The sequence below is a fragment of the Ricinus communis genome, chromosome 7 (genome assembly GCF_019578655.1).
Source record: "Ricinus communis isolate WT05 ecotype wild-type chromosome 7, ASM1957865v1, whole genome shotgun sequence".
Taxonomy (NCBI): domain Eukaryota; kingdom Viridiplantae; phylum Streptophyta; class Magnoliopsida; order Malpighiales; family Euphorbiaceae; genus Ricinus; species Ricinus communis.
The window spans coordinates 1230757-1257971 of record NC_063262.1 but is presented as its reverse complement, the minus strand read 5'-3'; the positions used below and the strand labels follow the sequence as shown (position 1 = coordinate 1257971).

The following is a 27215-nucleotide window of genomic DNA, read 5'->3' as shown; positions in this document are numbered from 1 at the left end:
ATCCCAAATTTCTTTTTTTTTTTTTTGCTCCTTTCATGGTGTTCTCCTTTACAAAAGAGTCCATTGATCAGAAATAGCCTAGTTTTGGTGGCTGACAGTAAAATTTTCTATGGAAAGCAAGAGTCTTTATAGTTTCAGTAAAGCATGCAGCATAAATGTGAATGTTATGAACTCTGTTAGCAAAAATAACTACTATTAGTTAAGGCAAGGAAAGATTTGGTAGCAGTAAATCATTTTGTGCAATTTCCACCTCAGCAAGCATTGGCACACAAAAGCAAGGATTTCAGAATTTCTACTTCTCATAATGTAATCTCTAAATTTTGAACCCATTAAGACTCAGACATGGTAAGTTCCTAAATGTGCAGATGTATCAAGGGAGTTAACATTTCCCCTAAGTCAATATCTTTCAGAGAAGGATCCAGACATTTAGTAAATCTGATCACCATAAACAAATTAATGCTTTTGCAATCCATAAGAACAAGAATATGTAATATGGGAACCCCTTTTCTCTCGATGAATTATGCAAAGTGAAATCAAGTTATCATCAATGTTTGCAAATCAGCACCTCCCCAGTGTTGGCATTGGACAGTGAAGGTCTATTACAAGCAAGGATTCACTAAATTGGTGAACCTCTTTTAGCAAGCAAGACTCAAAGCTATGATCAAGTTCAGCTCACAACCCAGTCCCACTAGAACCACAGCCAAGAGAAGGGAATAACATATTGTTCTCTGGTTTCTCTTCTCCAATTTGGTTAAGGAAAATTTTGAATTTTCTTTTCTTATTTGATCTATCATACATGCAACATAAGATGGAAAGTTTTGGCGACTGTTACAACTAGAAAAGGAAACAGATTTTTGTATACAGACATATTGCTAGCGATATTCCACTATTTAAAGGAACAACCTGCAGTATAGATAGTATCATTGAAATCTTACAACGATGCAAGAAATGTCATCCTTACTTTTTCTAGAAACTGCCTCCTCGATCACGCGTTTTGCAGCTAACTGAGCATCTTTTATGTCTTTGATAGAGTCCATTGCATCTTGGTTTGACATCACCTGCCCAGATATTGTAAGATATTAAAACATGCAAATATAAACTTTGGAAACGCGTGATGTAGAATCCAAAGCTCTCACATGAGAATAACTATTAAACCAAAATCAAATATTTCTCAGAGGTTACAACCTTACATAGAGAAATAAGATCTAAAAACTCACTAAATAACCCTAACAAAAAAATAACATGAAGGTAACAATTAACAATTATAAATGTATGACTGACCTTCCATACTCCATCACTTGCCAGAATAACAAATTCTGCATCATCACCAATTCTCTCTTCTGTTATATCAGGTTCTGAACTAAGGTGTATTTTCAAGCTCTTGTCACCAAATGCCCTTGCTACAGCTAGCTGTCCATCAACACGTGGAACATCCCCTACAAGCAACATTATTTTCGTGTTGAAATGTTTATTCTAAGTTTTTGTTCAATTATAATAGATTTAGCTCATTTTCAGTTGCGTACATGTGCTTTTAACCAAGGTGCTAGCTATAAAATCTCAAGACCTGGCCAAGTCCATTGCTACAAGTTACATGCTTGAATTACTAACTAAATAATATAGTAAGCGTTCATAAAGTAGGCAAAGGAAAGAAACTGACTGGCCAACCCCATTCGAAAACCTATGTTAAAAAGTTACTTTGGTGTGCAAAGCAAAAACTACCAAGTTAGAAATTGACCTACCGGGGAGGTTTGATACAAAACCACCACGACTCTCAATCATGTTCTTTTCCTTGCTTGGCTCATGATCAACTGATAATTGTTTGGCCACACCATTCTTGCATATAACAGCTCGAGAATCTCCCACATTTGCTACTACCAGCTTCTGGCCATTGATCAGGATTGCTGTAACTGCAGTTGATCCTCCTTTTCCCAAGACAAATGCCTTTTCCAATATTTCATCATCTGTTGTATGATAAGCTCTCCTTATTGCACTCTCTGTATCAGTCCAGAAGTCTGGCTGCTCACAGGAAAGAATGAAAGTAAGAGATGCATTTTGAGAATGTTAATTAAAAAGTATGGGCTAGCAAAAGACTAGATATGATACTGCAAATGAACCATATGCAGGTCAAATACAATTGATAGAAGTACCTCTTTCAAAATATTATCAAACAAATGATTTTGTAAGTAACTTGCAACATCATGGCCCAAGTGCCCATCAAATATTGCAAATAAACCTAACTCATTGTTGTTAACTTGCTTGAAATTGGAAACTACATAGTCTTCCATATCGTGATGTGATTTTCCCTTCACCAAGTGATAACCATGTGTAATGTGCTTTACCAATTTGCTTTTGCCTTTTCCTGTCTCAGATGCAGATGAACCAAATCCAGCCTTAACCTGACAAAGCAATAAAAAAGTTAATGATTCAACATGAGAAAGTTCTCAGAATTTAAAGCATATAATAAAAAGATAGCTTATAACTCCTTGTCAATCTTAGGCACTCTAGAGATAAGTGATCAAACTGTATGCACATTCAAAATTGAAGTCCACGTTAAGAAGCACAACATTCTAGTTGTTGAGTGTTGACTTGGCGTAAATGTCAAGCTTCATGAGTAGAACCTAGAAATAAAAACTTGAACCAACTCCATGGTTCCCCAGTGTGACATTGATTGACTCTAAAATTCCTAGCGAGATAACAGTTCTCCTATAAGCTGACATATTTTGAAGGACTGAGACATTGCAGGTTCCACCTCTTTGACTTAGGGGACACCACATGCATTTGTCACTTAACACTCTCAATCACATTGAAAGCTTTGAAATTTCTTTGTCTCTCCAATAACATTAAACAGGAAAAAAGAAACATGTCACAGTCAAGTGTTGGAAAGTTGAAAGGTAATAACACAAGCACAACAACTCTAATTTATACTCAATAATGCAAGCAAGCTATTTTTTCATGGTGGTGTTCCTAAGGAAACTATGACAGGGCATCAAGGGCTTCCACCTATTCTTGTCCCAGACAAACTAAAATACCCAGCCAGCCTGGACAGAAATTTAAATACTTGGGACTGGTGAACTAGGCTGCTGATACAAAAAAGAAACTTCTTTGAACAAATAATCATGTCCTTGAATTGTGAATTGTATTAAATCATAACGTATTCAAAGAAAGACTAAAACTATGTTTGGAGGACAATGAGAGAGTTGGTATCCAAAAACTCAAAAAGGTAAAACACTTATGGACAACCAGGTTTTTCTGACAATTTCTCATTTCAATCTGAATTACTTACTGGCCATAAAAGGTTATAAAATCAGCAATTCTCATATTTGGCTACACTCATATGACTCCCATAACTTTCAAATAAAGACATCTATAACCAATTTAAGAAATGGTGGCATTTATCCTTTCTTTTTCTGAAATCTTTATTACTTTTAGCTAACTTACAAATAGACAGACATTTATATCCAGTATCCAAACAAGTAAAACTACAAAGTTTCAACAAAGAAACAATCTTTAGCAATGAAACAAGGAAAAGACAATAACCTCAAAAAGACTACATCATACAACTCTAAAACTTAACTAAAGATAAGAATACCAAAAACACCCGTTTTCATAACTACAGCAAAGACAGCATGCAAAAGACTATAAAACATCAAAAAAAGAAACAACTACACATAATCATTGAACTTCTTGCATAAAAGAAAACTCCAACTAACTAACCTTCATCTTGTGCAGAATGTCCCTGCCAGTCATGGTGTGAAGTCTTTCAAGAAACAGAGAAATAGAAAGAGAGATTTTGTTGTTAAGGTGAAGACTTAAAAGGAATCAAGAAATGATAAAATGAAAAAAGAAAAACATATATATAGTATCGGTAAGTGTGGGGACCTTGACTAAAGAAAACGTGACCTGCCGGTGACTTTATACACATCTCTCCCGCGTTCTTTTCTTGATCTCTTCTAATAACGCGTTCTTGCCGACGACCTTTCTTTACCAGTTTTTTTTTTTTTTTTCTAATTATTTTATTTCCTACTAGCTGCTTAGTACTTTGATTTTTCTTTATTGTACTCTTATTTCTTTTCTTTTTCTTTCTTTAAAAAATAAAAATCTTCAATAATATAAATTCTTTGTTTATAAGTGTAAGGCGAATGTATAATAAATGGTAACTTGTTAGAGTATTGGATTTAATTATTATGATAAAAATGTGTTTTGATGATTCATATTATATATATATATATATATATTATTTTAAATTATATGTATTTTGGTTCGAATTAAATGATGATCTTTTTAATAAAGAAATGGCATATATACTAATATGGTTATTTGTTAGGATATTTATTATTATTTTTTGATTTATAGTTTAGATATTTAACAAATTCTGGTGTTAAATTAACATTTTAATGTAGAAAATGCTCTCTTTTAATGTAAAAAGGTTTAAGAATTTGATTTTCTTTTTTCTTGAGAGTCTTTGTCATAAGGGCAATCCTATTTCATGTGTCTTTTTTATATACAATTAAATTAGGAGAATGGAGTTTAATTAATATAATTTAGGAATAATACTTAGCAAGCCCATAAACATCTGTCAACAGTACAATCAATCTGGCTTAGTGGCTAATTATTATAACATAAACTTTTGTGTTTGAAATGTGCATTAATTAATTAATTATTTATTTAATTTATCTCCAAATTCAAAGGGAATCTAAAAAGAATGTTATAAGGAAGGTACAATTAATGATAGTTGGAGGAATTGGTTATCGTCTCAGAAGAATTAGATATATGGAATTGGATTTTGGGCATAAATGGTTATTTCAAAGATTTTGTGTACTGTCATCCAATTGTTAGTTAAAAAATAGATAAAAAAATAATAAATTTATAAGAGTCTAATAATGTGGGAAAAAAATAATAAAATAACATATGGTAAAACTATGAAAATATATTAAAAGAGACACCTAGGAAGTCAATATTTAATAAGATAAGATAGATTTTTAAATCATTTTAATGTTTGAGAAGGTCATAAAGGAGAAACAAGTTAGAAATTGTTTAATGTCTGATTAAATAAAGCTGGAATAGTATCATGATGCAAACTAGCAATTTTGAACCTTACTTTGACAAATATAAGAAAGTATTACCTTTGAAATATCATTTGGGTTCATAGATAACTCAAGCTAAAATCTCTTTTCTTCTTCTTCTTCTTCTTCTTTTTTTTATTTTTTATTTTTTTAAAGAAGAAAAAGAGGAACCTATTGAAAACCCATTTATAGTATTACCAAGTGGCAATGGACATCTACATCAATCCACATTGAAGTGACTTAAAAGCAAAAACAAAGGCTTTTCTTTTCCCCCCTTTTAAAGGGTTTTTGACATATGGATTAGAAGGGGCAACAGTCATGAAAAAAAGGGAAAGAAAATTAGAATCAGGATATTACGGAATGTGAGGCTTAAGCTCCATCAGAATCATAGGATGAGTGAATTGATCCACTCAGAAAAAGCCACATTGCAATAACAAATTGGTGTTTAGATTTGCTTTGATTTAAAAGGTAAAGCAAGGGAAACGAAGCATTTTAAAGGTGTCATGATCTGTACGTAGAATAATTAATGTGGTGTAGCATACCCATTTGGACCAATCAAGTGGTTGGCTTCATATTCAATTATATACAAGTGATTGTTGGTTTTATGAGAGAGCAAAGTTGGATATCATATGCACTTGTCTCATATTTAATGCAGAGAGATTCTAAAAATAAAGCAACTTTGTTGAAACCTTTCTTTTAATTTATTTGAAGCTTAATATGGAAGCAACTTGTGCTTCTACAATACATTAATCTTAAATCTAGGTGTGCATACACTATTTCGATCTTGCTACTTTCAGTATATGATACACTATCTATGACTGATATATTGAATACATTAATTAGATAATTATAAAATAATATATATTTATAATTATGTATTTTATGTATGTCACTCGTTCATTAATTCAGGTCCAAAACATGAAAAGTAGTCAAGAATTTCCATTTCAATAACTTCTTATATTAGCCTTCAAAAGAAATTTCAATTTAGTGCAAGTGAGGTAGATCTGTATAGAGAGTGTGTGTACTTAAATTTATTACTTGGAGCAATCCATGCTATTAGAAATTGGGAAGCTCAATTTCACATTGCACTTTGATGGAAGAGCAGCAACTTGAGAGTGAACAAATGGTATGTTCATGGAATAGGCTATATCTTCAAGGCATTGACATATCTTTCTTGAACCTTTGCTTTCTCTTTTGGCTTTTTCATTGAGTTTTCTTACACCTTGACAGCATTTCAATGTTGGAGACCTATGATGAGAATTTCCACTCACATAACGTATACATGGAAGGAAGTCTGTAAACACTTTCGAGCACTCCTGATTCTCATCACCCATTGTTGATCCAGAAAGCAAGATTGCAAGAAGAAGAAGAAGGACAAGGGTCCAACATGTAAAGAGACGAACCATATTTTTCCTCTTTCTGTTGCTGTTTTCTATCTTTCCGGATTTTGGGTTTGTTTTATTTTGGGATTAAAAGATTGAGAAGTGGTTTTAGTATTGATGCTTGTCCAAAGAGATGAAGGTTATATTTATAGATATCAAGCAAAAGGGTATTCTTATTACTAAATTATAATTCTTCCATTAAAAAAGAAGTAATTTGTTTGCCCGTTATTAATTAGGTTTGTTTTGCATGGAAATGTTATGATCCTTGAATTACTGATAAAATAGTTTAGAAGCTTCCAAGTAAGAACTGTGTTCTTCTTGCAACATGGAAATCATTAATTAAATCCTCCGGGACTAGCTATAAAATGAAGAATGATTTCAACATTAATAGAAATCTATAATCCATTGTAATAGATAAAAGTAATTACTCCCATAAAATTAAATTAGAACTCATAAATCTAGCAAATCATACAAATAAAAAAAAAAAAACAGAAATAAAACTTTCATTAGAAAATCTATGAAATCTTATCAAGCTATACAAAGTAAATCATAAAAATCAAAAAGAAAATCATAGAAGTTGTAATCAGATTTCTCATTTCATCAATTGGAAATCTAATTTATAGTATAATTTGCCTCTTATCAATTCTTTAACACATTGCACAAGATTGTACTTGTGATCGATGCTTTTTAAATCTTATTTTTAATAACGTTAATAATGTTACTAATATTTTAAAAATGATTCCAATTAGTGGCAGTGGTTAGTTAATTTTATATTTTATTAACAAACACTGCTCAACATTAATATGTTAGATCTTGGGTTAGAAATTCTGCAACCCCTTACAAATAATAGCTAAAACTTAATATTATTTCTTATGAATTTAAATTACCTTAGAAATTCTTTTGAAAAAATTACGTTAAGAATCCAAAATCCAAAAAAAAAAAAAAAAGGACTCAGCAAGGTATAAATTGAGAAAATGAAACAAATTTGAGAGAAGTTATATTTATACAAGAGCGTCTCTAAAGTTAGTGGCAATGATTTCTAGAAGTCCTTGACATTCTCAGGCGAGGTCGGTTTCCAGAGTCACATCAAGAATTCTACATATGCCTAAAATGTTACCTCCAGAATCAAGTATTTCTCTTGGTTCAGACTCTTTCACGAGTGCAATGTAGAAAGACTTTGATTGGCAGTGGATACTTGCTTGATCTTAATTGCTGCAAGTGAGAGTGAGAGTGAGAGTGAGAGTGAGGGAAGGAACAAAGAGAGAGAAAGAGAGGGGCAAAGAAAGAATAATAAGAAAAAAGAGTTAGGGTAAAATTAGGGTTCTTTTGGTTAGAGTAACCCCTAATCATTTCAATCCTGATTATTATTGAGCTATAGTTGAATATCACACATACATAATATACTTCTCTTTTTAAAGAACCACATATTCGTTACAACTTTTCTTTTACAGGCTTGTAGGTTAGACAGTACATCCTTATTCTAAAGCTTCACGATAATACTGATACAAATTTACTATGTATCATAAACCAGAGGTGCATACACACTGAGGCACTCCTGATTTCATTTTCCATGCAATATAACTTTTAGGGAAGCCTGCAAGAAAGTTACCAAGTTAGTTCACGCCTTGACAAAGTGACTATAATTCTCAAGTAATTAAATTTTGTTTATCACTCGGGAAGTTGATAGATATATAGGGAGGGAGTGTTATATTTATGTATAACTTCTTACTTGGAGCAATCCATGCTGTTAGAGACTGGGAAAGCTGAAGAAATTGTGTTTATATTATGATCTTTGATGAATATTTACTCAAATGTGAATTCTGAGATTATTGAGTACAAGTATGTTCTGTTATATACAAGTATGTTTGCAACGGTCCTATTGCTCCTTGTTGTTGTTTGTTGCACTCCAACGTTTAAATCTAGCTTAGGGATAGGTTGAAGCAGCCTTTTTCCCTTTAGGGGAGAGGTGTTGCTCCCTTTCCCTAATAGGCCTATGATGATCTAGAGTTCTGAGGCCATATCCAATACCAAAGACCGTTGGTCCCCCGATCTTTGGTATTGAACATTGTTCTTTGGTTTTGGTGTTACTTCAACAGATATTGAGGCTTCTTCAACACTCCTCCTCAAGGTGGGTTCGAATAAGTTGATAGAACCCATCTTGCTGAGAAGCCTTCGATGACTTACTTTGTCTAGGGCTTTGGTGAAGATATCTGCCAGTTGTTCATGGCTTCGGATGAACGGAGTTGTAATTTCTCCTGATTGGACTTTCTCTCTTATGAAGTGACAATCAATTTCAATATGTTTAGTCCTTTCATGAAAGACTGGGTTCGATGTGATGTGTCTGGCTGCTTGGTTATCACAGTACATCTCCATCGGGCCTTTATGTTCTACTCCCATATCAACCAGAACTTGCTTTATCCATATGAGTTCACTAGCTGTCGATGCCATGGCACGATACTCGGCTTCGGCACTGGACCTTGCGGTTACTAATTATTTTTTGCTCTTCCATGTCACTAGGTTTCCTCCTACAAATGTGCAGAATGCTGAAGTTGATTTTCTGTCACAACTACCTGCCCAATCTGCATAAGAGAAACCAGTAATAGTGATAGCATTATTATTATTTCTCATCCAGATACCATGTCCTGGAGTACCTTTGAGGTATCTTAGGATCCTATCAACTGCATCTAAATGAGGAGTACGTGGAGCATGCATAAACTGGCTAATCATACTCACAGCATAACTAATGTCAGGTCTGGTGACGGTTAAGTAAATCAATTTCCCCACCAGGCGCTGGTAATGACCTATGTTATCTAGAGGGTCACCATCCTCTAAGTTAAGTCTAGTCTTGGTCTCCATAGGGGTATCTATAGGCTTAGCTCCTATTTTCCCTGTTTCATTTAAGAGATCTAGAACATACTTTCCCTGAGACAGAAATAGACCTTTATGAGATTTTGCCATTTCTATTCCGAGAAAGTAGGTTAATTGACCAAGATCCTTAATGTCAAATTTCCTTTTTAATTTTTGCTTTACTTTCTCAATTTCCTCATTATTGTTCCCTGTTACAATAATGTCATCCACATAAATCAAGATAATGATCGTGTATGTGAGAGTGTGTTTAACGAACATGGATGAATCAGAGGTACATTTGCTGAAATCAATTTTTAATAGAAAATGACTTAGCTTGGCATACCATGCTCTAGGGGATTGTTTCAACCCGTAGATTGCCTTTTGTAACTTACATACCAGGGAGGAGTCAGAGGCAAAATTATGACCTGGAGGTAGAGACATATACACCTCTTCTTCCAGGAATCCTTGCAGAAATGCGTTCTTAACGTCCATCTGAAATAATCCCCAACCTGAGTTAGTAGCAACAGATAGTAAAATACGAACAGTGCTCATTTTTGCTACCGGAGTAAAGGTTTCCTGGTAATCCACACCATAGGTCTGAGTGAAGCCTTTCGCTACTAGCCTAGCTTTATACCTCTCAATTGAACCATCATGCTTGTATTTGATTTTATACACCCATTTACAGCCCACCTGTTTTTTGTTTGGTGGTAGGGGGACAAGCTTCCAAGTTTCATTTTTCTCCAAGGCTTGGAGTTCTTCTTTCATGGCTTTACACCAATTAGGGTCGGTGTTAGCCTCATAGAAAGAACTTGGCTCAGTGTGAGAAGAAAGAGCGTTGAGATATGCCTTATAAGATTTCGAGACTGAATTATAATTAATAAAGCGATGGATAGGATACAATACCAAGTGGGACACATAGTCCCTTAGTTTAACAGGAGGTCTAGATGGTCGAGATGATCTTCGCAGGGCAATTGCTTCTTCTACTTGTGATTCATTTTCTCCCCCTGAAGCAGTTGGCGCGGGAACAGGATGCTCGTCCACATCGGCTGAGGGAGAGAGATCTGATCTGTCAAGTAAGAAAGAGTTATCGGGAAATAAGGGGGATGGGGGGGCGTAGTAGTGGAGAAGTAGGCTGTACTTTCATCGAAAGACACATCTCTAGAAATATAGGACTTGTGTGTGGAGGGGTCATAACACTTGTACCCCTTTTTTCCAGATGAGTACCCTAGGAAAACAGTTTTAACGGAACTGGAGTCAAGTTTATGATGATCTAGAGTTCTGAGGCCATATCCAACAGTCAAAGACTGTTGGTCCTTACTGCCAGTCTTTGACTGTTGAATATTGTTGCTGCCTGGTTTTGGTGTTTCTTCAACAGATATTGAGGCTTCTTCAACAAAAGCCAAGTGTAACTTGCATTTTTTCTGAAGAGAAGCAACTTGAGAGGGAGAAAAAGTTATTCTCATGGCATAGGCTATATGTTCAATGCATTGGCATATCTTCTTTGGACCATTTCTTTTTCTTTTGGCTTTTTGATTGAGTTTTACGATGCCATCACAGCAATCCCCAGTTGGTACTACATCATTACGGGACTTCCCACTCAAATAACCTGCACATGGAATGAAGTGTTGAAACACCTTTGAGCAGTACCTGTACTCACCAGCCATTGTTGTTGATCCACAAATCAGGATGGTAAGAAGAACAAGGATCCAACATGGAACAACACGAATCATATTTCTTTTTTTTCTTCTTTTGGGTAGTATTCAATTGATGGTTGTCAGAGAGATTACAAATATATTTATACATGTCGAGCTAAAGGTACATATAATTCACAGTATTTAACTAGCTAGGGCTCGAACAGCCTCTCTCCAGGTGCCTTGACGACAAAGGCAATACCGTCACGCCACTAAGAGATGGGGCAGTTAGTCTTTTTGTTGATTAGGGTTATTTGCATATAAAACTTGTGCTCCTTGAATTGTTGATAATACAGTAGTTACGAAATAATAATCTTCCCAATTAATTAAATATGCTCTTAATTAGCTATTACTAGAAATTGTACAAGTAATTGTATACTGAATTGATGTTAATATAGAAACTCTGTACTATCTTCTCAATTAGATAAGCTAACTTCACCTTTTAAGCCCTGCATTAGAAAAAAGAAAATAGTAATGTTATTGCATATACTTTGCAATGCCATTTTTCCTTTTCAAGAAGTAAGAGAATTAAAATGGGAATGTGCAGTTGTTGCAGTCCATACTTTGAGATAGGGGAAGTTGAATGATACTGTTATCATTCACCATGTACTCGATGCTTATACAGATCAGCTGTGGCCCCAATTCCATGCTCAGCCAATGCATTTATTTTCTCAATGTTAAAACAATATTATGCAGATGGTTGATGGTAAGCACCTCTTAGAAAATTCAAGCATGAAGGAAAGTACTCCATTACATTTCAGAGAGAGGCAGCAACCTGCCTTTTGATTGAGCAATATTTAATCCTGATAATGCTAGCAGGATAAATATTAGATATCGAGCCATTGTTACTTTTTGCCTGGTAAAGCTAAGTAGTGAAGAATGGAGATGGGAGTTGCCATTTTTGTGGGTAAAGCAAAGAAAAGTTTGTTTCGGCTTCTTTCTATATATGCAATTATCAAATGCCCCGTGTTGCTCAGAAGTTGTTGAGGTTTGATAGTTTGCTTTGATGGCAATTTTTAACTGAAAACGCTAATCTTTTACAATTAAGATCTTGGAAAATAATTTAATAGGCCAAGACAAGTAAGGAATTAAATTACACAACAGTCCGTACTAGTGCTGATTTTAGTTCCAGGATTTGATGGCTTGTTCTTCCTGCATTACATGGACATAGATTGTGGAATAACTTTCTTAGTGGTTAATTGTTTTTGGTATACAGAATTTAAATTCCTATTTTTATTAGAGTTCGAAATACTTGAATCTTGATTCTACTATATAAGCTGTTTCTGGAAGCTGGGACATGCAGAGTATCAGACATTTTCCATATCCTTCGGATTAGGCATGTAGCTTAAACATAAATCAAACTATACATATTTTATAATAGCATCTCTGTCAACAGAGCTGCTTGATCCTTTCAAATCTATGCCCTGCAGAAAGCCAAGCACAGTATAAGTGTGAATTCAGATAATAGCACTTCAAAAGAGGGAGAAAGAGAGGGAAAGTTCAGAACCTACTTATTGCAGTCCATCCTTTCAGAAATGGGGAAACTGAGACGTGTGTGACACTTGACTGGAAGTTCCTGGATTCGGGTAGCATTCATCGGCCAACCTGTCACCATGAGTTCAATGCACCAGCAAATCCACTTTGGTCCAATTCCATGCCTAGCTATTAAATTGAGTTTGAAAATGTGCAGGCAACATCGCTTTGATGGTTTATAGTATTTGCCTGAGAGAAAATCCATGCAGTCAGGGAAGTACTGGAATACCAATTCGCATACAGAAGTGACAGACGTAATTTTAATTAACTCTGATGACATTAACAGGATAAGTATTAGATAACTAACAAAACGAGCCATTGCTAGTTTATGTATTGATCCCTGTGATGATTGAGTTATATATGTATAAACGAAAGGAGATTATAGTTGCCATTTTTATCAGTAATTCCTGGAAAAGTTTTAGTTGGTTTTGTTCTATGCAATTATCATGCTCCTTAATTTGCTCATAAGTTGTCGGGAGTCATTACGCTCATAAGCTGTTGGGAGTCGTTAGTTTGATTTGATCTGTAGCTTAAAAATGAAAACACGCAATTGTCTAGATGTTTAATGCTAATTATAGTCCGATCAGACTTAGAGGCATTTGGTTCACAGGTTTTGTAGAGATGATAGTTGTTTTTCACTGAACAACTGTATTAAAGAATCAACACCTAATAGTTGATTATTCTTTTTGGTTATTGGAGGTACAGGTTCAACAAAAAATAATACTCTGATAATGTAATTTTCTATATACCTAAATCACTACTTTCTAAAGAAAATAGAAATGATGAATTTATTGATATGTAATTCTGATCTTTTATAATTGATTGTGTTAGTATTTATATGTACATGTACAACGGTAGCCTATTCTTCTTGGTTGCCTTGGTATTTCTGTCCAACGTCCCTTTCTTTTTCTAGGAAAGGTTGGAGCGGCCTTTCCTGCCACAGGAATGGTTGCTCCCTTTCTTCAGGGCTTGTGATGAACTGCCCTGCACAGGCTTTTCTGCCTGTGCAGTGTCTGAGGCCATACTTACTTTATTTCTTCTTTCAACACTCCCTCTCAAGTTAGGTTCGTAGAGGTTGATCGAACCCATCTTGCTTAGAATTGAGTGATGCATCTGTTTGTCAAGTGCCTTTGTAAGGATGTCTGCTAGTTGGTCATGGCTCTTGATATAAGGAGTTTCAATGTCTCCCTTTTGAACTTTTTCCCTGATGAAGTGGCAATCCACTTCAATGTGTTTAGTTCGTTCATGAAACACAGGGTTTGATGCAATGTGACGGGCAGCTTGGTTATCACAATGCATCGTCATAAGTCCGTTGATTTCAACTTTCATGTCTTTGAGGACTTGCTTGATCCAAATGAGTTCGCTAGCTGTAGATGCCATTGCACGGTATTCAGCTTCTGCGCTAGATCTAGCAACAACGCTTTGCTTTTTGCATTTCCATGTTACCAAGTTTCCTCCTACAAAGATACAAAAACCAGTGGTTGACTTTCTGTCACAGCTTCGAGCCCAATCTGCATTAGAGAAACCAACTATAGAATTAGAATTGTTATTCTTCATCCATATTCCCTGTCCTGGGGTTCCCTTTAGGTATCTGAGAATCCTATCTATAGCTTCTAGGTGACAGGTGCGAGGGGCATGCATAAACTGGCTCACCATACTTACTGCAAATGATATGTCAGGTCTAGTGACAGTAAGATATATTAATTTTCCTACCAAACGTTGATAATGTCCTATGTTGGCTAGAGGTTTTCCATCTTCTAGATTGAGTTTGACTTTGGTTTCCAAAGGAGTGTTGGCAGGTTTAGCCCCTAATTTTCCAGTTTCTTTTAATAGATCAAGAGTGTATTTCCTTTGACATAGGAATAAACGTTTCGTAGACTTTGACATTTCTATGCCTAGGAAATAAGAGAGCTGCCCAAAGTCCTTAATATCAAACTCTGTCTTTAGACTTTGTTTGACATCTTTAATACCTTGATCATCATTTCCTGTTATTATGATATCATCAACATAGACTAGAATAATGATAGTGTGTGTGTGATTGTGTTTAACAAACATAGAGGAGTCAAAATCACATTTAGTAAAACCAATTTTTAATAGAAAGAGGCTTAGTTTGGCATACCATGCTCTCGGAGATTGTTTAAGCCCATAGATAGCCTTTTTTAGCCTACATACTAGGGAAGCATTTGTGGTTGATTCGTGGCCAAGGGGGAGAGTCATATAAATTTCTTCTTCTAGGTTTCCTTGTAAAAAGGCGTTCTTGACATCCATTTGGAATAAGCTCCACCCCTGATTAGTTGCAACTGAGAGAAGGATTCTGACAGTGTTCATCTTGGCAACCGGAGCAAACGTCTCTTGGTAATCAACTCCGTAAGTTTGCGTGAAGCCTCTGGCGACAAGTCTGGCCTTGTATCTCTCAATAGTCCCATCGCTATTATACTTTATTTTGTATATTCACTTGCATCCAACGGGTTTCTTATTTGCAAGAAGGGGTACAATATTCTAAGTGTTATTCTTTTCTAACACTTAAAGTACTTCTTTCATAGCCCTACACCATTTGGGATTGGTGTTGGCTTCGTAAAAGTTGAGATGAGATCTGGCTTAAGTAGCTACGGTATGGCTTGATATGGTATCATAGGAAATAAAACTTTGGATAGGGTAAGTTACCGAATGAGATACATAATCTCTTAATTTTAGGGGGGGCGAGTTTGACGAGTGGACCTTCTCAAGGTGATTGCTTCCTCCTGCGGTTGAGGTTGGATTTGGGGTTAAATTTCAGAGGCTGTATCTCCAATTGTATTGTCTTCCCCTGAAGGAATTGACCTTGAGACTGGAGACGGCTCCCCCTGTAGAGAATCCTGAGTAGGGCTGCTAAGATAAAAATCAGAGTTGGGCGGAAATACTAGCGGGCATGGCCCATGAGGATTACTATGATTTCGAGTGGTGTAATAAGGAACTGTCTCGAGAAATGAGACATCGCGAGAGATGTAGGTTTTGTGAGTATAGGGGTCATAACATTTATATCCCTTTTCAGTGGAGGAATATCCTAAAAACAAGGTTTTGACAGAACTTTTATCGAGTTTGTGTTGACGGTTGATGTGAACATAACAAACACAGCCAAAGACCTGAGGTGACTTAATTCAATTTTTCTACCTTTGAGGACCTCTAGGGGACTCAAATGCTTTAAAATGGCAGTGGGAAGTCTATTAATCAGGTAGGCAGCAGTTAAAAGGGTATCTAACCAAAAAATCGATGGGACATTATTTTGAAAAAGGAGAATACGAACGACATTGAGAAGGTGTCTATTTTTACGTTCAGAAATACCATTTTGTTCAAGAGTATTGATACAAGTGGTTTGATAAACAATCCCTTTTTGTTTAAAGAATGTAGAAGAATTTTAGTTTATGTACTCTGTGCCGTTGTCGGAGCGAAAATTTTTTAAAGTAGCATTATATTGGTTTTGTATGAAATTATAGAATTCTTGAAAACGAGAAAAAACTTCATTTTTTCCTTTTAGTAAATAAACCCAAGTAGTACGAGAATAATCATCAATGAATGTGATAAAATATCTAAAATGATTATAGGAAGTAACAGGGGCAGGTCCCCAAACATCAGAGTGAATTAAATCAAAAGCTTTTTCAGATACACTGGAGGATAAAGAAAAAGGTAATAGAGTGTGTTTAGAAAATTTACACACATCACAACTGCTGGAATTTAAGTTATAATGAAATAATTTATTTAAAACATTGTCGGATGGATGCCCAAACCGCTGATGCATTAACATGCCGTGGTTAGGGTTTGTTGACAAAAAACATTTCTTGGGTGTAGCATGAAGGTAGTAGAGGCCATTTTCTAGTTTTCCTTCACCAATCGTCTTCCGGGAAATTCGATCCTGAAATATGACTGAGGTAGGTGAGAAGATGACATTGCAGTTTAAATCACAAGTAATTTTACCCATAGATAATAGATTAGATTTAAATTCAGGCAAATATAAAATATTTTCAATGTGAGAGTCAAGTAAATTTGTAGTGTCATATCCTTGAATTTTGACTTTTTCTCCATTTGCAACAGTCACATGGTAGGAATTGGAAACAAAATTAAGATTTTTGAAGTTTTTTGGATCCCAGGTAATGTGATATGTTGCCCCTGAGTCAATAATCCAGGTATTTTGACAGGGTTTTAAAGAATTTTGTAAGGAATTTAAAGCAGTTTGAACCGAACCTGACCCGTCGGGTTGAGTTGACCCGAACCCGTTGGGTTGGAGAACCAAGGCCTGTAATTGGGCCAACATTTTGGCCACTGGGCTTCTTTGGGCTGGAGAGCTGGTGGGCCTACCGGGCTTGGATGGCCTGTTGGGCCTGGAGGGCCTGCTGGCTCTGCTGGGCCTGGTGGATCGGGCCTAACCCGGAGGTATTGTAGTCGGGTCGGGTCCAATCCAGTTTTTCCGGGTCGGGTTGCTCCCTTGGGTCGGGTTGATGTAACCATAGGGAGTCGGGTCGGGGCGTCATATAACTTTTGGCATATGACGCCCAGCCCCCAACTTCTCCTTTCTCCCTAGGGTTTTCCTCTACCCGTCTTCTCCCTTCTTTCTTCATCCCTTCCGCACCGCTCCCCTTCTCCCAACCTCGAGCTGGCCGAAGATGTGGGTGTAGGTGCCAGCACTGGGCACGATGGTGACCCTGCTTTTTACAGTGGTCACATCGATCGCCCGTGCCAGGTCCTCCCCGTGTCCGGCCTCCTTCGTTGGTGTTGGGGCGACGCGAAGCAAAAGCTTGATTCTCCGCGAGTTCAAGAGAGGCCGAGGGATTCATTAGATTCCTTCGCGTCTCCTCGCACTGAACGGTTGCAATAACTGTGTCGATGTTTGGCAGTTCTGGGGACAGGAGGATTTGCGACCTCAAGCTCTCGTAGTTTGAGTCCAATCCTCCCAGGTAAGTGAATACGAGGTCATTCTCAACTTTTTTTTGTATTTCTGCTGCGTCTGTTGAAGGAGGTAAGTAATTTTGAAGCTCTTCCCATCTCATTAATATTTCTGTGGCATATTGCGAGCTTGATTTTGTGCCTTGAGTGATTCTGGCCAATTCCTGTTTAAGATTGAAAATATGTGCAAAATTTTGTTGATGACCATACAGGCATTTTACCTTGTCCCATATTGCTTTTGATGATTCCAGCAACATAGAGAGCCTGGAAATTTAGGGCTCCATAGTGCTAGTGAGCAACGACATGACCATGTGGTCTGTCGTCTGCCATTCTTCGATTTTTTCTGCTTCTTCTTTTGTCGGGGCTTCTGGTCTAGTGGGTTTGGGTTTGGGTTTAGTCCCTGTTATGAACCCTAATTTTCTTCTGCCATTAAGCCCTATGTAAACGGATTTTGACCACTCGAAGTAATTTTGATTACCTCTCAAGATTATATTGGTTAATCTGTTATCAATTTGGGACATGATGAATTTCCAAAAAGGAATTCTGAGAATTTGGTTTTTGTTTGCTTTGATTGGTACTTCACAGGTTTAAATCCTGCTCTGATACCATGAAGAAAATAGAAATGATGAATTTATTGATATGTAATTCTGATTTTTTACAATTGATTGTATTGGTATTTATATGTACATGTACAACGGTAGCTTATTCTACTTGGTTGCCTTGGTATTTCTGTCCAATATCCCTTTCTTTTTCTGGGAAAGGTTGAAGCGGTCTTTCCCTGCCACAGGGATAGTTGCTCCCTTTCTTTAGGGCCTGTGATGAACTGCCCTGCACTGGCTTTTCTACCTGTGCAGTGTCTGAGGCCATACTTACTTTATTTCTTCTTTCAACACCATTACTGTCCTCGATTTAACAGCATCTCACTGCAAATTATCGTTTATCAGTTCACTGGTTTTGTAGTCTAGTTCTAGGTGAGAATTAGTTCAATTGAAGAATTGAAATCTGCTGAGAAAATGTTGTAATCAAATTAGAATTTGTAACTTTTGAGCTGTTGAGAAAATGTTCGGTTGAAGAAATGAATCTCTGATTGTCTATTTTGAAGCTGTGTTAATCTGATTATGCAACAGCTCTAATTTCTTTAGATTTTCAAGTGGTCATGGTGCTCATGTTGCTGTCATCTCTAGCATTAGAATTGCAATGGAATAGCAAGATGGAAAAGAATAATTACCCCATTTGATGATGAATCTGAATACATAGCAGAACACAATAGAATCAAGAACATTAACATAATTACAAAATGTGATCCTGTTATATTTTTAGTCTCTTTATTTTAGAGTAACAAAAAAGAAATGTAGCTTAATGGGGAGTATGTTTATCCGTGTTATCGGCTTCATATTCCAGGCTCAGTTCAGAAGACTTCTGCATAATTCATCATTTCACTGAACTCTACAAAACAAGAAAGAAAACAACAAAGGTTAGCCAATATCTTGCATAGGATTAAAGAATTGTGGGTAATTGAGTGATTTTACTCTGAGCAATTCTTTTTAACAGAGATGGGAAAGCTGAGATGTGTCTGGCATTTGGATGGAAGAGCATCAATGTTGGCAAGAACAAAAGGAGGATCATCTACGGCTGCAATGAGCTCAATGCATTGACAGATCTTCTGGGCATCACGATCCTGTTTCACTAACCTATTAAGTTCGTGAACTCCCATGCAACAGCCCCATGTTGGTTCCCTCACATGCCCATCGATATACCCTATACATGAGCTGAAGTATATAATAACATTCAAACAATCGATGAAATCTTGTATCTGCTGAGGCATGGCTGATCCAGAAACTAAGAGGATAACTGTTAGAAATGCTATCAGGCGAGTCATTTATGGTTTGTTGGCTTTACCAAATTTTGTATATGGTAGGTTTGCCTCAAAAATGAAGCATGAGTTGTTCGTATTTGTGAATTTATAAGTGGTTAGTTGGCTAAAGAACATGTATTTATCATGCTCTTTACCTTATTGGTTATTGTTGATTTATTTCAAGAAAGCTCATTACTTACGCTATGTAAATAAATAATGAATGCATCTTTGTTAATGAGAAATGTGGAATTGGGGCATCTAGTTTAACATTGCAGGCTAATGTTAGGCAATTTGATACGAGTCATTTCAAAGGGAGTTTTCCTGCTCTATGCCATACTCAAGAAGCTTCTCCATGCTCGCCCTGCAACTTTGAGGTTTCATAAGTCTGTGCTTTACATTCATCAGAGTTTGTAGTTTCTCCATGTCTTAGAACCTGTCAGGAGCAGAATTTAATTCATTCTATTCGAGTCTTAAGGCATTGTCTTTTCCTATTCAAGCTTCGTATCATATTCAGCAAAAGAAATTAGATCTGCAGACTGTCTATTGGCTTTAAATTTATTGACATTTCCATACAATTTCAAATGTTGACACTCATTATTATTACCCCAGCAGCAAGATACATATGGCATTGCAGGAGAATTTCATTATCTATTTTGTGACTAATCCTGACAAAAAAAACACACATCAAGTGATGATTTCTCAAGTGTCTTATTGGTGCAAGCGGCAATAGGAGTATTAGGAGACAGTGTACATTATCCATTTTGCTAAATCCTGCAGCCAAGGAAGGAAAATATATATACTAAAAGTCAATTTCTTATTCAGAATTCTTTTTGAAAGAGATAGAAAAAAGGAAGAAGTAATTATTACTTGAAGCAATCCATTCGAACAGAGATGGGGAAACTAAGATGGGTCCGACACATGATTGGAAGAGTATCGATGTCAGGAACAAGGAAAGGTCGTTCACCTGCTACAGCAAGAAACTCAATGCATTGACAGATTCTCTGTGGTTCAGTACTATTCTGCTTTGCTATACTATTGAGTTCAGCAACTCCCCAACAACAATCCTGTGTTGGTTCATTCATTTTCCCTGTAATAAATCTATAGCAGGGAAGGAAGTTGTGGTACACATCTCCACAATCTTTATCAGTATACTCCCACAGCTTTCTGTAAGCCATGGCTGACACAGAAACAAAGACTGTAGGTATCAGAAATGCAAGAAAGCGACTCATTTTGTTTATGATCAAGAAAACGAATCAGCAGAGGTTCTTTAAACTCCTGTCAAGATTGGATGAGATTTTAAGATCATCCATTCTTTGTGAATCCAAAAGGGGGCAATCAGTTGGCTTATCAACATGTATTTATCATGCTCCATAACTTCTCTGCCATGTTAAAAGCTTATGTTAATTTTATCTAAACAAACTCCATAGAAATTCAAAGCAAAATAAAATCATCCAACCTTCAATGATAAACCTTTGAAATTGATCATAGAATGAGATCAATTAAGCTTCTTATCATTATTATTTAGTTAATTCTCACATTTAGAAACATAGTAATTGCTAGAATTCAAAAGTTTTCAACTTAATCAAAATAAAAATTTAAGAAATATAGAATAATACAAAAAAATTGTAAAATGATTTTGCAAGAATTTAATTAATCTGTTTGTGTATAATTTGTTCTAAACAAGATAATGGATCAAATAATTTGTTTTTTTTTTTTTTTTTTTTGTGCATTCTATACCTATGCTAGAGAATTATAATATAAGGACATTCTTTTTTCTTTTTTAAGAACACACATTTTCATCCCTCACATTAATATATCATTTTACATAATAATTCTTCTTTTAGTCATCCATTAGATCAAAATTTTAAAAAAATTAGTTAACATGTAGAGATGCCATTTTTATCAGGAATTAATTTATTATTTAAATAAAAAAATCGTAAATTGTACGTATTATTTTACTATTTAAATTGTCTTTTTCCTTTTATCATTTAATATACCGTTAATGAATATATCGACAGATGTAATTAGGTGAAAGAAGAAAGTATGTATTTTTAAAATAGGGACGAAAATTAAGAATAAGGCAAATTTGAAAGGGATATTTGTAAATATCCTTACAAAATAATAAGAAGAAGAAATATTTAATTGCTAAATAAACCTTCTATTGTATACTTATTTTCAAATATTAATACGTTGTTTTTATTTTTCAATATTAGCACAACTTATTACTTTTTGTTGTTGTGATTAACTTTTAGTGATTAAAAAAGGAATTAATCAGCATTAAAATTACTAACTCATTTCTAGATATTTTAGAGAAATTTATTTACTAATTTTATTGAAATTCTTAGAAATCTGAAATTTGAAATACTTTCTACTATTTATTAGATTATTAAATATTATTTTAAATTCTAATAGAAATAAATAAAATATTAGAGAAAAATATCTTATGCTAGGTCATTTGTTTATTCACTTAATGTCGATTTTTTGTTTTGAGATGAGCGAACGACTCTAATGCTGAATTAATTATCTTTTTTTTATTGTTGATGAAATTATAATTATATTAATAAATTTTGGTTGATAATTTAAATTAATGAAAAGTATATTATTAAAATTTTAAAAGATTTTAAGAACAACTAAAAGTGGCTGATTAATTTGGTTGGCAAATAAGCCTAAGAAGTACAATAGAAAAAAAAAATGGAGCTTAAAAGAAAATAATAGAATACATTGGATGATGAGATGATAAAACGGCAGCGTTTAGACGCGTGCGGACCGTGAAATATAACCGTTATAGAGACGCCTCAGACCAACCTGGCCGTTATAAGTGTGGCCCCAAAATTCAAAAAAATGGACCGTTATAGATCCTCTGTTCTTCTTCTAAGATTAAACTCCACTACCACCACCACCACCACCACCCTCATTTTCAACTAAAAAAGAAAAAAAGATATTATTTCTTCAAGGATCTCCTCGCCCAAAAGTCACCAGAAAACCAAACCATTCCCTCTTTTCCAAGTTCTTCAATCCTTCTCTCTCGCCTTCTCTCTCTCTCTCTCTCTGTTCTTTGATAAGAAGAAACTAAATTTAATCATTTTCTAATGGCGGATGAATCCAACGGCAGAGACATGACGACGATGATGATAGATGAGATTTACGAGTTTTCTGCCCCAAGATTTTACGATTTTACAAAGGGAGAATCAGATGAAGAGACGCTTAAAGCCGAACTTTGGTTCGATCAAGCTCTTAGCTATGCTCCTTCACGTACGTTCCTTTCCTTTTTTAACCTTTTCTTGCTTCTTTCTTGATTATTCTCTCTCTCTCTCTCTGTGCATTTGTTGTTGTTGTTGTTAATGAGGGTTCGGTGATTATATAAAGAGAGGAAATTTCGGTGTTGATTTGTGCTCTTGTTTCCTGAGAGATTTAGGGTTTGTATTGATCCATATGATTGAATCTTGTCCTTCTGCGTTGAAATGTTTTATTAGGTTTGAGACAACGGTTTTGATTGTGAGAGAGAGAGAGAGAGAGATTTTGAGCAATTGTGCAAATTCGTGCACCCCAGGTTACTGTTTGAATCAATGAACTTATTGTTTGGTTGCAGAAAAAATGTAGGAAACTATGACTATTTATAAACCCTAGTTTTCTTCTTCTTCTTTCTTTTACTTTCAGTTTGGGTAATTAGGGAAATTATGATGGACGAAGAATGGGGGAATTGCTGGATCAATTATTCTTTACTAGAGGGTCATTTATTGGAGACCACAGAAAACGTGTGAAACTTTTTTATGAAATGGATGACATCAAATAACAATAAATAGCACGACTGATTACTTTTTTGCTGCTGTGTTAATAATCTGTCACTACTGTACATCAATCTTTAATCATGAATTAATCTTTAACCATATTTTCTCTCTAATTTATGCAGCTTTCATGCCCAGAATTAAGACTGGTAGATCATTTAAGGTTGAGAGCTTATGTGATTTTAGTGAAGCAGAACAAAAGCAGGAGGTGATAATACTACTGTCCTCTGTACATTGAGTTTCTGAATATTTAATGTAAAACAGGTCATTATCTGATTCAATGTTTGTCGGCTAAAATTGCTATTGCAGGTAACCGAATCATCATCGGATTCACCATCTCCTAGTTCTTCCTCGGAGATTAAGCCTCAAGTAGAGATCATGAATTCCACTGAAACTAAGGAGAAAGAAACAACTCTTCAAGAGGCAAACAAAGAAAACAATGCAAACCTCGTCAATGTTTCTTGCCAAGAGGATAAGATGGAGACTATTCGCGCTGAAGAAACTGAAAGGTTTGTTTTTCCGTTACTCTGACTCTCTTTAGAACTCAAATAATATAGCAACTACCAAACTTGCGGAGAAGATAAGTAGTTTTTGTTGTTGCATTTGCCCCTCTTGACCTCGTTTTGTTTCAATAGGAGCTCTAGTTCTATTAAAACGGAAATTGCTGGTAGTAGAGGGAAAAGTAAAACTGAAACTTGCTGCACCCCTGAGCCACCAGTAGCTTCTCAGAAGGAAGGCCTATTGACCAATTCCAAGAAGCACCAATCTGGTAGACACATAGCTACTTTGGTTAGGAATCCATCGGCACTGAAGCCCAAGAATCAATCACAGTCATCGCAAGTTAAAGGCTTCAAACCCGAAAGTGTTAAAAGGTTCTTAGACAAACTTTCTGTTAAGCTGGTGTATGTCAAAATTTGTTTGTTGGGCACCGCACTGATGAGCTACATCTTTATTATTGTAGAGAGACAAAGATTAAAAACACACCTGGGGCTTCCATTTTAGCCCAAGAGAATCAGGCCATTAAACGGCAGAAGCTGGAAGGGGGAAGATCCAGAGAGGTGACTAGTTATTGCCTATATTCTCTTTGATTTTTTCTTTTCATTTATTTTCTTGCTTACAATCTGATGATTATTATCAAATTCCAGATTCTTAATGTTAAACCGCCACAACCATTACACCACAAGTCCAAACTAGGTCTTGTCAGTGGCAGTTCTAACTCATCCGTTGCTAACAAGATGAAGAAAGAAGAGAGAAAGGTTTGATTTTGTGAAAATTTGTGAAGTGTTTGTTTCCTCTCACAAGGTTAGAAACTGACATCTTTCCATCTTTATTTTAAAGGTTTATGTTAGGGAACAACCAGCACCATTTGTTTCAATGGCAGAGATGATGAAAAAGTTCCAATCAAGTACCAGGGACTTGTCACTGCCACACATTAAAAAAAGTTCTTTCTCACATGTAATGAATGGAAACTAATTTCCTGCTTTCTGAAATTTTATTATACGAGTTCTTAGATTTCCTATTCAATTCAATCACTATTTCTTTTTGGAAACACATTCAAATTTAATTCAGGATGGTGATGCTTCTGTCATCCGGAGGAAAACTCAACTCACATTGACTACGCCAAAGGAGCCTGAATTTGAAACAGCTCAGCGGGTTCGCTCAGTCAGAATAAAGAGTTCTGCTGAGCTTGAAGAAGAGATGATGGCAAAAATCCCAAAGTTCAAAGCCAGACCATTGAACAAGAAGGTAATATTTCTTCCTGCTGTCTTCTATGAGGGCCATATGCTGCACTGGTTGCTTTTGCACCAATTCATGCGTCTTTTCCATGTTGAACTGAAATTTACATTTCTTTATAGATCTTGGAAGCTCCAACTTTATCTGCAGTACCAAGAAGTACCCCTCAACTGCCTGAATTTAAGGTAAATTTATGGAATACATGGTAATAAAGTTAACATGTTTTTATCATATATTATATTATATGTATAGTTAGGCTGATATTTTCCAATTTCTGCAGGAATTCCATTTGGAGACTGCAGCAAGGGCCACTCAGAATGCAGATTCAGCTTCAGTGGCCTCAACAGAAGTGTCTCATAAGGTTTTAGAGCAACCTCAAATGTTATCATTAAAACCCTTTCAGAAATTGGATTGATTTACTCACATTTTTAATTTTAAAACAGAGTCAGTGGAAGCCTAATTGTCTAACTGAACCTAAAGCTCCTGTTCTTCATACTACTTTGAGGGCTCGCCCACCAAAGGTGAAATCTTCTTCAGAGCTTGAGAAAGAGGAACTTGAAAATATTCCTAAATTCAAGGCAAGACCTCTGAATAAGAAGGTAGAACTCCTTTTCACTGGATACAAAATTAAGTTGACACTTCATAAGATTAGTTTCCTGAAGAAATTTAATGTCTTGTCTAGATATTTGAAAGTAAAGGAGAACTGGGGCTTTTTTGCAATGTAAAGAAACATGTCACTATACCTCAAGAATTTCACTTTGCCACGAATGAGAGGATTCCACCACCAGCTGCTGTTGCTGATTTGTTTGATAAGGTAACTTGATGGAAGTGATCTTTTATAATCTAAAATAGAGCCTCTTAAAATTTATTGTGACAGAGTCTCATCTCTTTGTTTCTCTTCGTTTTAGCTTTCATTGACCTCAGAACCTCGCCATGATAATCCACTTCCAAGAAATACAGTGCCAAATCCATTCCATCTTCACACAGAGGTATCATTCATTATCTCATTCCCTTGGTCATGGCCCAATAAGTGTTCAAGAGTGCTTTTGTGGTTACATTTGTCTTTGCTGTTTGCTTTCAGGAAAGAGGAGCTGGAAAAGAGAGGAAATTCGTGATGGAGCTTGTGCAGAAGCAGATAGAGGAGGAAAAAGCCAGAGTGCCGAAGGCTAATCCATATCCTTATACCACTGACTATCCTGTGGTAATATTGACTAACAGTTATATTCTCCAGTTACTAGTATTCATGAAATTATCGTAACATGGGGGCAAATTTGTCGGCAGATTCCTCCAAAACCAGAGCCCAAACCATGCACACAGCCAGAACCTTTCCAGTTGGAAAGCCTAGTGAGACATGAGGAAGAAATGCAGAGGGAGATGGAAGAAAGACACAGGATTGAAAAAGAAGAGGAGGAAAGGAGGATATTCAAAGCACATCCAATTCTCAAAGAGTAAGAAAACATTTATAGGTCGCTTTTCATGCTTCTTTTGCTTTTTAGCAAAAGTCGATCATTCTCACTTCTCGTCTTGATGCAGGGACCCAGTTCCACTACCAGAGAAAGTGCGTAAACCCCTCACACAAGTTCAACAGATTAATCTCCATGTAGATCACAGAGCTGTCGATAGAGCCGAGTTTGATCATAAAGTATGGAGGGATCACTTTAGTATAACAGAAGACTAGATTTAGTGCATTCTTGTAATTTGACACAAGTCTGGTTCTCTTTCAGGTTAAAGAGAAAGAGCTCTTATACAAGAGATACAGAGAGGAGAGTGAAGCTGCAAAGATGGTATGGAGGATATTTATCGTCTCATTTTTGTGCTGTGTTGCAGGCTTTTGATAAACTTGGATTAAACTAAACTATTAACTGTAAATTGCAGATAGAGGAAGAGAAGGCACTAAAGCAAATGAGAAGGACAATGGTTCCCCATGCAAGGCCGGTGCCTAACTTTGACCATCCATTCTGCCCCAAGAAGTAAGAGAAACTAACCACATTTTTGATACTTTAAAAGGGATTTCTCTTCTCCCATGACTCTTTCAATCGAATATTTGTTAATGGTAATAAATATATGCACAGATCTACCAAGGGAGCCACAAAGGCAAAATCACCCAACTTGCGGGTGCTTAGAAGAAAAGAGAGGCAAAGGATGTTGGTAAATGCAGTCTCCAGCCCTGCTTCATTTATGAGGTGATATTATGCATCATTGATGGCGGCTGTTCAAGACTCTTGAACCACTTCTTCAGTTATCTGTATTCTTTTTGTAGTTTGTACTGCTATGCCTCTTGTACACAATCAGCTATTGCTGTGATATTGTATTGTTTCACCATGGAAAACAATTCAACCCAGTAATTGATACAAAAATTCATTCATATATCACACTTATTTATCTATTTTACAATCTATATTCTATTT

General features: G+C 35.8%; 6 protein-coding genes and 2 long non-coding RNA genes across 9 annotated transcripts; 2 read left to right on the top strand and 6 right to left on the bottom strand.

Moving 5' to 3' along the window:
• Positions 1-751: 751 nt before the first annotated feature.
• Positions 752-4018, bottom strand: LOC8269146 (probable protein phosphatase 2C 58). Its single transcript, XM_002517830.4, has 6 exons — positions 3880-4018; positions 3715-3757; positions 2148-2396; positions 1740-2016; positions 1282-1436; positions 752-1058 (listed from the first exon to the last, which is right to left on the bottom strand). The coding sequence occupies exons 2-6, from the start codon at positions 3745-3747 to the stop codon at positions 921-923; spliced, it is 852 nt and encodes a 283-aa protein (XP_002517876.1). The 5' UTR covers positions 3748-3757; positions 3880-4018; the 3' UTR covers positions 752-920.
• Positions 4019-6097: 2079 nt separating this feature from the next.
• On the bottom strand, positions 6098-6397 carry LOC8269147 (protein ARABIDOPSIS THALIANA ANTHER 7). Its single transcript, XM_002517831.2, has one exon. It carries the CDS (start codon positions 6395-6397, stop codon positions 6098-6100), a length of 300 nt encoding a protein of 99 aa, XP_002517877.2.
• A 1352-nt stretch (positions 6398-7749) lies between these two features.
• LOC125370678 lies at positions 7750-8209 on the bottom strand. The gene is made up of 2 exons (XR_007216719.1): positions 8175-8209; positions 7750-8039 (listed from the first exon to the last, which is right to left on the bottom strand). It is a non-coding gene; the product is annotated as an uncharacterized LOC125370678 (long non-coding RNA).
• A 3946-nt stretch (positions 8210-12155) lies between these two features.
• LOC125370677 (non-specific lipid-transfer protein 13-like) lies at positions 12156-12864 on the bottom strand. Of its 2 annotated transcripts, none has more exons than XM_048377116.1 (2): positions 12491-12864; positions 12156-12407 (listed from the first exon to the last, which is right to left on the bottom strand). In XM_048377116.1, the coding sequence occupies exon 1, from the start codon at positions 12833-12835 to the stop codon at positions 12491-12493; it is 345 nt and encodes a 114-aa protein (XP_048233073.1). In that variant the 5' UTR covers positions 12836-12864; the 3' UTR covers positions 12156-12407. The 2 variants fall into 2 exon arrangements, with proteins under 2 accessions (XP_048233073.1, XP_048233072.1); XM_048377115.1 differs by having other exon boundaries at positions 12495-12864.
• A 4223-nt stretch (positions 12865-17087) lies between these two features.
• On the top strand, positions 17088-19140 carry LOC125370552. Its single transcript, XR_007216600.1, has 3 exons — positions 17088-17444; positions 18835-18907; positions 18985-19140. It is a non-coding gene; the product is annotated as an uncharacterized LOC125370552 (long non-coding RNA).
• LOC8269148 (protein ARABIDOPSIS THALIANA ANTHER 7) lies at positions 18642-19582 on the bottom strand. The gene is made up of 2 exons (XM_002517832.3): positions 18963-19582; positions 18642-18879 (listed from the first exon to the last, which is right to left on the bottom strand). The coding sequence occupies exons 1-2, from the start codon at positions 19310-19312 to the stop codon at positions 18870-18872; spliced, it is 360 nt and encodes a 119-aa protein (XP_002517878.1). The 5' UTR covers positions 19313-19582; the 3' UTR covers positions 18642-18869.
• Positions 19583-19722: 140 nt separating this feature from the next.
• LOC8269149 (protein ARABIDOPSIS THALIANA ANTHER 7) lies at positions 19723-20598 on the bottom strand. Its single transcript, XM_002517833.3, has 2 exons — positions 20156-20598; positions 19723-20059 (listed from the first exon to the last, which is right to left on the bottom strand). The coding sequence occupies exons 1-2, from the start codon at positions 20515-20517 to the stop codon at positions 20053-20055; spliced, it is 369 nt and encodes a 122-aa protein (XP_002517879.2). The 5' UTR covers positions 20518-20598; the 3' UTR covers positions 19723-20052.
• Positions 20599-22133: 1535 nt separating this feature from the next.
• Positions 22134-27207, top strand: LOC8269150 (protein TPX2). Its single transcript, XM_015718524.3, has 19 exons — positions 22134-22540; positions 23199-23281; positions 23383-23582; positions 23709-23945; positions 24035-24131; positions 24219-24329; positions 24412-24528; positions 24643-24819; positions 24930-24992; positions 25088-25168; positions 25251-25406; positions 25490-25621; positions 25716-25796; positions 25889-26008; positions 26089-26255; positions 26341-26449; positions 26532-26591; positions 26683-26777; positions 26880-27207. The coding sequence occupies exons 1-19, from the start codon at positions 22378-22380 to the stop codon at positions 26992-26994; spliced, it is 2364 nt and encodes a 787-aa protein (XP_015574010.1). The 5' UTR covers positions 22134-22377; the 3' UTR covers positions 26995-27207.
• Positions 27208-27215: the final 8 nt, after the last annotated feature.

What these genes read in the sequence shown, in the direction of transcription:
- LOC125370677 (XM_048377115.1), bottom strand. Translation starts at nt 12,835, where the DNA reads ATGGCTCGTTTTGTTAGTTATCTAATACTTATCCTGTTAATGTCATCA.
- LOC8269150 (XM_015718524.3), top strand. Translation starts at nt 22,378, where the DNA reads ATGGCGGATGAATCCAACGGCAGAGACATGACGACGATGATGATAGAT. An exon ending in GAGCCGAGTTTGATCATAAA is followed by an intron (nt 26,450 to 26,531) that starts GTATGGAGGGAT and finishes GTTCTCTTTCAG; the next exon opens with GTTAAAGAGAAAGAGCTCTT. An exon ending in CATCCATTCTGCCCCAAGAA is followed by an intron (nt 26,778 to 26,879) that starts GTAAGAGAAACT and finishes ATATATGCACAG; the next exon opens with ATCTACCAAGGGAGCCACAA.
- LOC8269149 (XM_002517833.3), bottom strand. Translation starts at nt 20,517, where the DNA reads ATGAGTCGCTTTCTTGCATTTCTGATACCTACAGTCTTTGTTTCTGTG.
- LOC8269146 (XM_002517830.4), bottom strand. Translation starts at nt 3,747, where the DNA reads ATGACTGGCAGGGACATTCTGCACAAGATGAAG. An exon ending in ACATTCTGCACAAGATGAAG is followed by an intron (nt 2,397 to 3,714) that starts GTTAGTTAGTTG and finishes TTGCTTTGTCAG; the next exon opens with GTTAAGGCTGGATTTGGTTC. An exon ending in TTGATAATATTTTGAAAGAG is followed by an intron (nt 2,017 to 2,147) that starts GTACTTCTATCA and finishes TCCTGTGAGCAG; the next exon opens with CCAGACTTCTGGACTGATAC.
- LOC8269147 (XM_002517831.2), bottom strand. Translation starts at nt 6,397, where the DNA reads ATGGGTGATGAGAATCAGGAGTGCTCGAAAGTGTTTACAGACTTCCTT.
- LOC8269148 (XM_002517832.3), bottom strand. Translation starts at nt 19,312, where the DNA reads ATGACTCGCCTGATAGCATTTCTAACAGTTATCCTCTTAGTTTCTGGA.